The 9,362-nt window shown below is 60.3% G+C and overlaps 2 protein-coding genes and 1 pseudogene across 3 annotated transcripts; 2 read left to right on the forward strand and 1 right to left on the reverse strand.

The window, feature by feature from the left end:
- Positions 1 to 3,310: 3,310 nt before the first annotated feature.
- TMEM190 (transmembrane protein 190) lies at positions 3,311 to 4,795 on the reverse strand. The gene is made up of 4 exons (XM_019627870.1): positions 4,738 to 4,795; positions 4,611 to 4,646; positions 4,020 to 4,308; positions 3,311 to 3,932 (listed from the first exon to the last, which is right to left on the reverse strand). Exons 1-4 carry the CDS (start codon positions 4,793 to 4,795, stop codon positions 3,695 to 3,697), a joined length of 621 nt encoding a protein of 206 aa, XP_019483415.1. The 3' UTR covers positions 3,311 to 3,694.
- Positions 4,796 to 6,064: 1,269 nt separating this feature from the next.
- Positions 6,065 to 7,237, forward strand: LOC109373783 (uncharacterized; annotated as a pseudogene).
- A 69-nt stretch (positions 7,238 to 7,306) lies between these two features.
- On the forward strand, positions 7,307 to 9,199 carry IL11 (interleukin 11). 2 transcript variants are annotated; one of them, XM_019627925.1, is made up of 4 exons: positions 7,307 to 7,550; positions 7,728 to 7,814; positions 7,941 to 8,102; positions 8,895 to 9,199. In XM_019627925.1, the coding sequence occupies exons 2-4, from the start codon at positions 7,785 to 7,787 to the stop codon at positions 9,063 to 9,065; spliced, it is 363 nt and encodes a 120-aa protein (XP_019483470.1). In that variant the 5' UTR covers positions 7,307 to 7,550; positions 7,728 to 7,784; the 3' UTR covers positions 9,066 to 9,199. The 2 variants fall into 2 exon arrangements, with proteins under 2 accessions (XP_019483470.1, XP_019483469.1); XM_019627924.1 differs by having other exon boundaries at positions 7,728 to 8,102; positions 8,895 to 9,078.
- Positions 9,200 to 9,362: the final 163 nt, after the last annotated feature.

Below are 9,362 nucleotides of genomic sequence, written 5' to 3' on the forward strand. Positions count from 1 at the left end.
GGGGGGGTTGCCGTCATGGCCCTCACCGCTAATGACAGGTTTGGGCTGCCTCTGCGGCCCGCCTGCCCCGTCACCCCCCAGAGGCCAGACAGGACCCCCCAGGGACAGACAGACGGACACACACACAGCCTTGGACCTGCTGACCTCACACCAGCCAGCCCCACCTTGCCCAGGGGCCAGCACATGAGCAAGAACTCCAGGCTCCCTCCTCCTGTCCCTGTGACATCTCCCAGCCAAGTCTGTGACCACCCCTCAGAGCCTCAGGCAGTGTCCCCCCCATCTTTGTCTCTCAGCCTCTGAGCTTGTCTCTGTGTCTCTAGATTTCCTTGCTTTTGCGTCTCTGTCTTCCTCACCTATGGTCTCTGCTCAGTCTCTTATTTCTGCTTGTTGGTGTCATCTGTCATTGTTTGGGACTTCCCAATCCTGCCTCTCATCCTCTTTACCTCTCTCTTTCTCCTTCTTGCCCTCGTTTCCACAGAAGTAGCCCAAGTGTCCCTGCCCTGGGGAAGAGCCAGGAGTCCTGCCCCATCCTGCACCCACTCTTCTCTCTCAGCTTCCTATAGCCACCTGGGGAAAGATAACACCATAGCTCCAGGGTGAGGACTGAGGCATATATGGGGACTAGCCCTAGCACAGGACCCGCCCCAGGTTCCTGTCCTTCCCCAACAGAGCATGCCCCAAATGGCCACATGTTTGTCTCTACTTTTCTGGAAACTAGGGTTTAGGGCCTCAACTCCTGACACCTGGGTCTGAGGGAGAGGGTCTAGGGGCCTGAACTCCTGGGTCTGAGGGACTGGGGGACCTAGGCCTGGCACCCCAGGGTTCCCTGTAGGTGGACGGGGCTGCCATGACCAGATCCCTATTGTTGCTCTCAGGCTGGCCCTAGGCCTAGTCCCCATCCCCTCAGGCCAGTCCATCCCCCAGGCCAGTGGCCTGAGTCACCTTGGCTGGCCCCGCCGGTTGGGGGGGGGGCTACGTCAGTTCTCCCCTCACTGACGCAGCCTTGGGCCCCCCACACTGAGTCAGCAGGAAACAGGCCCCCTGAGGGGCGGAGACCCAGTGGTCAGAGGCCTGGGTCCCAGTGGGAGCAGGAGCTGGGAAGGGCCCCTGGGGGGCCTGGAAGGGGTGGCCATGACAGACCAAGAGAGAGCTTGCTTACCTGAGGCGATGAGGTCATGTCCCACTGTGGGGGGGGGGGCTGTGACCTCACCTCCCTGGGGACCTGAGCAGTCAGCCCCCCTCCCAGTGGTGGGGGATGACTCCAGCTGCCATTCATCCCCAGAGCCCCCCTGCCAGCTCAGCACAGTCTGGGGCCAGGAGGGGGGTCTGCAGGGAGACCTTTAGAAGTGCTTGTCACCTTTTGTCTTCTCACCCCCATCCCATCTTTCTCTTTCACCTTTATCCTGGGGGTTGTGCTTCTGGAGACCTGGGTTCCTATCTCAGTCCTTCACTGGCTCCAGGTGAACCCTAGGACCACCTCTGCCCCATACACCTGGTGCTCACTGCCTCTCCTGCTCCAAGGCCTCTCCATGCGTCCATCTCTGCACAGCATCCTCCCTGCCCTGTCCATCTCCAGCTCCCCAGTGAGACACTCTCGCTATGTTTCCATCACCCTCACCTCTATCCCAGTCTCCCCCAGTGGCTACACCTTTTCTCTCTGTGTCCCTAGGTGTGTTAATAAAAATCAACGAGAACAACAATGGATAGTATTTATTGAGAGCTGACTGTGTGCTTTACATGAGTGAACTCACTTTGTCCGCAACCCGAGGCATTGGGGGTGGGGTGGTTACTCAAAAGTTATTCCCATTTCACTGATGGGAAACTGAGGTGTACAGAGGTGAAGCCACATGCCCAAGGTCCCACTTCTTCTGGGTGTCTTGATGTCTTCCCTTGTCTCTGTTTCTGGTTCTCTCTCACCTTCATGTGCCCACCTGTCTCCTGGAGAAAGGCTCTCCCTCATGTCCCTATTGCTGACTCCATCTCTGTGAGTATCTGTCTCTCATCTCTGTCTTGGGCCTCTCCATCACTGCCACCCTTCCTTGTCCCTGTTTTCTCTGTGTGTCTCTTCTGCCCACGGCCTCCACTCTCTCTGAGACTATGGGTCTCTATCCTTCTTCCTCCTGGGGTCTCTCCAAATCTCTCCACTGCCTTCATCTTTGTGATCACTGAGTCCAGAACTCATCTCTGACACCCTGGTCATCTCTGCTCCTGCAGCATATTTCCTGGTGTCTTCATCTCTTTGGATGTCTGTCTGTCTGTCTGTCTGTCTCTCTCTCTCTCAGTCCCTGTGTCTCCATTTTAGTCTCTCTTCCTGTCTCCCATGTCTTTTTGTCTCTGCACCTCTGTGTCTCCTGGTCTCTCATTCCCCACCTGTATCCACTAGATTCCAATGACTTAAAGTCACATGCACAGTGCAGCAAATTGGCAGGGAAGAGCCAGTGGGCAAGTGTGTAAGTCAATATGTGAGGGGCTGAAGCAGGTCACTGGGTGGTGGGCACAGGGAACAGAGCGTTACAGGGTCTCAAGCAGCCACTAACCCCACCCTCCCTCCTGCAGATGAACCCACAGCCCCACCTGTCAGGACCCAACTGAGATGTGCAGCTGCCTTCAACATCATCTGGCCACAGGATGTGCTCTCTCTATGTCACCTGGATAAATGGCTCTGCCTCCCAGCTCTGCTTGTCTGTCTGGGGGAGGGATGACACTGGGGCAAGTGTGAACTTGTTTTCTTCTTCCCAGGCCACACCCACAGAGGGGTCACCCATGCCCTTGGGGGACCTAAAGCCCCTGGGGATATAGGAGCCCAGCTTCATGTTGGCCTCTCCCAGAGGGAGATGAGGGGCAGGATCTCAAGCCGAGACCCATCCTCTCTGTTCAGACCTCCCTCTGCCGGGACCCCTCTATTAGTTGGGGGCCCTCCAGGAAGAAGAGGGACAAATTAGACTTGCAAAATATTTACTGGAGGAAAGACTTATGCAGTGGAGGTTGGTGCGGGTCTGGCACTGAGAAAGGAGAGGGGGAAGGAAGGAGGGGTGGGCAGGACAAGTGTTGAACTGTAACGTACTTCCAAGAAAATTTCCACTAGCCTACTGGGGGTCTGAGAGTTGACGTCACCTGCTGGGGGAGGCACAAGTCCTGCAGGCCCCCTGCCATGCTCAGACATTGGTGGGAAGCCTGTCAAATGCAGTCAGGGAGGCGGGAAGCACAATCCCGTGGTAGGGCAGCAGAGGCTATCAGGCAGTGGTGCTCCCTGCAGGAAGAGAGCTGAGGGGCTACATCCCCCTGGCTGTAGCATGCCCCACCCAGCCCAGTTCAGGCATCCCTCAGCCTAGCTGCCCTCTCAGCCCCATCAAGCCCAGGCTACCCCCACTTGACACCCTCATCCCTCATTTCAGACCCCCTCAGTCCCAACACCCCATAATCACAGCCCAGTCCCCCTCAATCAGCCTGGGGCCCCCATCTGCCCAGGTACCCCTCAGCTCAGATCCTCTCTACTTACCCTCAGACCCCTCTCATTCTACCCACTCAGCTCACATGCTCCATGATCACAGTCCAGCTCCCTGTCACTCAAACACACACACACACACACTCCCTGCCTCAAGGTCATATCTGCCTCCTGCTCCCATGGCTCCCAGAAAAGAGATCAGGTGTCTGTGTGCTATATCTGTATTGAGGGGTCCCCCCAGGGGTGCCCCTAATCATCGTCCTCCCCACCTTCCGTTTCTTCGCCCCCTTCTGTCCCTTCCCCTTCAGTGGCCCCTGAGATGTCCAGGGTCCCCTCCAAAGGCATGGAGGCTTGCGTGCTGCCCATGGATCCCTTCTTTTCGCTCAGAGTTCCCCGGTCCTTGGATAACAGAGACACAGTCCTGGACAGGTTGCATTTGTCCTGTAGGAACCCTGGGAGGTGCAGCATATCCCGGCGCTTGGCCCACCTGGCGAGGAGAGCACACACTCAGCCTCAGCTCATCCACCTGTTCCTCTGGGAGCAGGGTGCCCACCCAAACCCCAACCCTACTCACCAGAACAAGCAGATGCTGGAGATCAGGAAGAGGAGGCCTCCGCATGTCCAGCCCAACGCCCACATGTGCTTCCTCCGCATGTTTTCTGAACAAAGTTTGGAGCTTTGAGACCCAGGGATCCCAGCTGTAAGCCCCCACCCCGGGGACCCCAGCTTCCACTCACCGTCCGGCCGCTGGTGATAGCAGACCCCATCTCGGTAGCAGCATCGCAGACGCAGACAGAGATTGGGGTTCTCAAGTGCTGCTTGACCCCCACAGCTCTCCCGGTCCCATATGTCTCCCTCACAGCCTGAGGACCGACCATGAGCAGCAGCTTCATCCTAGAGTCTGGCCCCAGGGACTCAAGAGAGCAAGGGTCCCAAAGCCAAGCTCTGAGGACTGACTATGTAGTGCTTGCTCTGTACGGGACCCAGAAGCCCAGACCTCTAGCCCCCTCCTCCCTCAGACCTAGAAGTCAAAGTCCAGCCCCTCCTCCCTCAGACCCAAGAATCTAGGCCCCCAGCCCCTCCTCCCCGCCCACCTCCCTCAGACCCAGTAGTCCAGGCCCCCCAGGCCCTATCCCTGGGGACCCAGGATCTAGTCACTGCTCACTCCATGGATAGAAAAACCCCTGGATTCCATTCCCATCTGTGAAAGAAAAGAGAAAGCATCAGGGGCTGTGTGGAGGCTGAGGAGGACCCCTGCTCAGCTCTCTGACCCTCTCTTTGGGGCCCCTCACCTACTGAGCCTTGTATCAGCAAGAAGAGGCTCAAAGCTGGGATCCCAGACCCCACCATGTTGTCTCCCCAGACACCTGGGTCCTCTGTGGGGTGAGAGCTTGAAGACCATCACCCTAGCAACCAGCTCAGCCCCACCCTCCTGCCCACCCAGCCCCATGTTCTAAGTTCTGTTGCTAGGGAGCCCCCTTAGCAATGTGGAAGAAGGAAGGGGGGGGGTCACACTGGCCTGGTTGCTAGGGAGTTGCTTTCTTAGCAACCAGGTGGAAGAGGCCTTAGGAGTGGCGTGGGGGCCTGATATTAGAAGAGCCTCCTTAACCACCTAGGTGGAAATGGGTGGGGGTCTAAGGTCTCTGTTCCTTCCCAACCAGGGAACCCAAGGGGTAGGCACCCAGAGTCCTTGCCAAGAAGTCCCTGTTAGTAACCTGAGGCCTGGACTCAGCATCTCCAGGTGGCCCAAAGTCTCCTCAGACCTCATTGCCAGCGGTCTTCCCCCTAGCCACCAAGGGCAGAGGGCCCTTAAGTTCAGAAGGCCCCACTGAGCCCCATTGTTAAGGAGACTCCCCTAGCAACCAGGGGACTTAGGAGGGCAAGGAGAAAATGGGGGGAAGTTGGGCACTGTCTCAGGAGTCCCCTGGTCTCAACAGCCCTCCAGGCCTCCCAGAGGGGAATGGCCACACCTGGCACAGAGATCTGAGGGCTTCAGGGGCAAGGCTGACTCTTGGGCACAGAGACCCTTCGCCTGCTTAGGCCTCAGTCTTCCCACCCAAAAATGGGTAAGGGTCCAACTGGAGGTCCTCAAACTTCCGGTTTGGTCTCTTCTGGTGGTGGCGCTGGAGGCTGACTTGGGCTGGGTTGGGACGTACTTCCCAGTTCACCCCATGTGACCCTCCACTCAACTTTTCAGCACAGTGAGGAGGGGGCTCAGCTCTCCTGGGGCCACAAGTCTTTGTTTCCAGACTCCTGAGTATGAGGGAAGAGGGGGCCAGGGACCGGGTCTGAGGGCGAATGTCCAGGAGTCCAGACCCCATTTCTCAGGAAGCCCTGTGACGCTGACTCCATCCTGCCATCTGTAAACATCCTGGTGGGAGATGAGTGGGCCCTGGGCTGCCTCCATCAGAGATGACACAGGTCAGAGGGGGCTCAGCAGGGGGCCGGCGGTGGGGGTCCGTGGGGGTTATGGGGCTGAGGCCAGGCAGCTGCTGACCGTTTCCTGTGTCAACATCATCTGGACCTACTTCCAATTCCCCAGATTCCTCAGGGATCAAGGAGGGGGTGGGGGGCGGGGCTGCCAGGCCCTGGACCGCGGCTTGGGACTGNCCCCTATATAACCCCCCAGGCGACACACTCCCTCACTGCCGCGGCCCTGGCTGCTCACCGCACATGCCTCCCCTCCCCAGGCCGAGGCCCAGCTGACCCCTGGGGCTCCCCAGCAGCGGACAGGGAAGGGTTAAAGGCTCCCTGCCCCCTGCCCTGGGGAACCCCTACCCTGTGGGGACATGAACAGTAAGTTGGTTCAAGTTCATGGGGTGCGGGGGACAGGGAAGGAGGGAGGGACGGAGGGACCGTCGGCGGGGAGGGTCGGGAGCAGACACCGGAATTGGACAGAGGCAGGAGCGAGAGTGAGCGATGGGGAGGCAGACACAGACAGGAGAGTCAGGGAAAGGAGGAGGCCCGGAGACCAGACGGGCAGAGGGAGCGATGAAGAGACAGTCAGAGACGCGGAGACACCGATAAATGGAGACCCCCAGACAGAGACAGAGAGACAAATGCTGGGAGGCCACCCCAAAGGTCTGGGATCCCCAGGGAGTCAGTGGGGACCGAGAGACGCACACACCCAGGGACCTTGACAGAGAGGCTGCGCGAGGGAAACTGAGGCAGAGAGCCCAAGAAGGTGAGAGCCGGGGGACGAGAGAGAGAGAGAGGGAGAGAGAGAGACATGGGTGCAGACAGAAACGGGGGAGCCAGACGGATGCGGACAGACCGACGGACAGCAGCGGGAGCGGCCCGGGGGGCGGGCTGGGGGTGTGCTGCGGGAGCGGGGCGGCCCGGGGGGCTCTGATTGGCTGTAGGCGGCGGGGGGCGGGGTCCGGGGGGATGGGCTGCCAGGGCGGCCTCGGCCTTGGCCCCAGCGCAGCGCCGCCGGGTCCGGCTCTCCCGCCCAGGTGTACTGGGGCATCCCGCACTGTGGCGGGTCTTCGCCGCTCAACTCGGGAGGGGTCTCTTGGGGACGGCCAGGTCCTTGGGGTCTCCGGCCGGGGCTCCCTCCCCTGCTCTCAGGCGGGACTGGGCTCCCGGGGCCCGGGGAGGAGGCAGGTTCTGGCCTGTGCCTCCCCCTCATGCCCCGCCCCGGGGCCCAGATTCCGGCGTCCGGGGGCGGACGGGAGACGCCCGGCCCGTCTACCCGCCCCGGGCCGCGTCTGCTCCGACGGGCGGGGCAGCCAGAGCTGGCGAGGGAAGCCCGCCCGGGCTGGAGACCTACCCTGAGCGCTCCGCCCTGGGACACAAGACCCCCAGCCCTCCTTGCTCGGACCCACGAGTCCAGGCTCCGTCCACCCTCGAACTCACAAGTCCAGGCCTCCAGCGCCTCCTCCCTTGGACCCACCAGTCCCGCCTGAGCCCTCCGCCTTCTCCGCCCCCAGGTGTTTGCTGCCTGGTCCTGGTAGCGCTGAGCCTGTGGCCAAATAGAGCTGCTGCCCCAGGGCCACCTCCTGGCCCCCCAAGGGCCTCTGCAGACCCTCGGGCTGAGCTGGACAGCGCCGTCCTCCTGACGCGCTCCCTCCTGGCTGACACTCGGCAGCTGGCCGCACAACTGGTAGGAGAAACTGGAGGGGATGGATGGGCGGGAGCCAGGTCCGGGAGTGATGGAATAGGTATCTGGGCTACCTCTGTGGCAGAGACAGGGGGAGGGAGGAGTTTGAGGCCTGTGGTGGGGGGGTGTAGGGACCACCCAGAGCTGGGCAGGGTCCCCCTCATAGCTTCTTTCCCCAAGAGAGACAGATTCCCAGCCGACGGGGACCACAACCTGGACTCCCTGCCCACCTTGGCCATGAGTGCAGGAGCACTGGGAGCCCTGCAGGTAAGAGCAGGAGAGATGGATGGGGGTGAAGGTGGGAGCTGGGCAGTGGAGGGGGTCCTGGGGGGTTGGGGGGCCACAGTGGGTATGTGCTATGTGCTCCTGAAGCTCCTCATGCCCTGTCCCCAGCTCCCAGGCGTGCTGACACGGCTTCGGGCAGACCTGTTTTCCTACCTGAGACACGTGCAGTGGCTGCGCCGGGTGGGAGGCCCCTCCCTGAGGACCCTGGAGCCTGAGCTGGGAGGCCTGCAGGCCCGGCTGGACCGGCTGCTACGCCGGCTGCAGCTCCTGGTACGATGTCCCTGCTCCAAGATCCTCACCCTGTGTCCCTAAGATCATGTTACCCAGACCCCGAGGCCCCAGATGCCAAAATCCTGCCTGGAAACTCAACTCTCACCCCAAAACTCAGAGACCACATGGTCTTGTGACTCCAAAACACCTGTTCTGAAGCCCTAAGATTCACTCAGCAGTCCAAACCATCACGCACAATGTGGAGACCCTGACCCCAGGACACCACATTCCAGACCCCAATCCCTGGAAACTCTGAACCTCCAGACCCTGAGAGCCCCAGACCCAAAGATGCCAGACCCTGACCCAAAGCCAGCCCAGAGACCCTGGCTCCACAAGCCCCAGACCTCAATAGCCTAGACCCTGAGGTCTGAAACTAGAAGACCCCAGACCCTGAGCCCTTGAGACCCTGAGATCCTGAGACCCCTGGACCTGACCCCAAAGACCCTGGACATCAAATTCCAGCTCCCAGTTCTGAGGCCCCACACTTGAGACCCCAGGCCTTACCTAAGACCAGGATCCCAGCCCTGGCTCTACAGACCTCCCCCTTAAGCTTCTGGACTTGGCCTTAGAACCCTAGCCTTGAGACCCCCACCTTTTGGTCCCAGCCTCCATTTTCTGAACCCAACATCCTGAAGAACTCCCTCCCCAGACACCCCACCCCACAGACCAGAGACACTCTGGAAATATACAGCCTGGACCCCCCAACCTGATTCAGTAGATGCTCCAAACACCCCTTCCTGGACCCCCACTGCACCCCTGGCCTGTTGCTAACCCTCTATCTTCTCCCAACAGATGTCCCGCCTGGCACTGCCCCAGGCACCCCCAGACCCGCCAGCGCCCCCCCTGGCCCCACCAGCCTCAGCCTGGGGAGGCATCCGGGCGGCCCATGCCATCCTTGGGGGGCTGCACCTGACGCTGGACTGGGCTGTTCGGGGCTTGCTGCTGCTCAAGACTCGGCTGTGACCCCCAACCCAGAGCCACCAGCGTCCTTCACTGCCAGACCTTATTTATTTATTTATTTTGGGACTGGGGGCGTGGCAGCCAGAGGAAACCGCCCACCCCCCCATTATTTTCCCCTAGTTAGAGATGATCCCTCCAGAATACCTGGGCTGGGGCATCTGTGCCTTATTTATACTTATTTATTTCAGGGGGTGGGTGGGAGGCAGGTGGATTCAGGGGTCCCCAGGGGGAGAGAACTGGGGTCCTGGATTCTTGGATCTCTAAGAAGTCTGGCCACAGTGTCTCCCTGGTCCCCACTCC

The sequence above is a fragment of the Hipposideros armiger genome, unplaced genomic scaffold (genome assembly GCF_001890085.2).
Source record: "Hipposideros armiger isolate ML-2016 unplaced genomic scaffold, ASM189008v1 scaffold_742, whole genome shotgun sequence".
NCBI classification, from domain to species: domain Eukaryota; kingdom Metazoa; phylum Chordata; class Mammalia; order Chiroptera; family Hipposideridae; genus Hipposideros; species Hipposideros armiger.

Coding starts and splice junctions, on each gene's coding strand:
- TMEM190 (XM_019627870.1), bottom strand. CDS start 4,795: ATGGTGGGGTCTGGGATCCCAGCTTTGAGCCTCTTCTTGCTGATACAA. Junction 4,647..4,737: donor GCTGATACAAGGCTCAGTAG/GTGAGGGGCCCC, acceptor TTTCTTTCACAG/ATGGGAATGGAATCCAGGGG. Junction 4,309..4,610: donor GGGGTTTTTCTATCCATGGA/GTGAGCAGTGAC, acceptor GTCGGTCCTCAG/GCTGTGAGGGAGACATATGG.
- IL11 (XM_019627924.1), top strand. CDS start 7,785: ATGAGTGCAGGAGCACTGGGAGCCCTGCAGGTAAGAGCAGGAGAGATG. Junction 8,103..8,894: donor TACGCCGGCTGCAGCTCCTG/GTACGATGTCCC, acceptor TTCTCCCAACAG/ATGTCCCGCCTGGCACTGCC.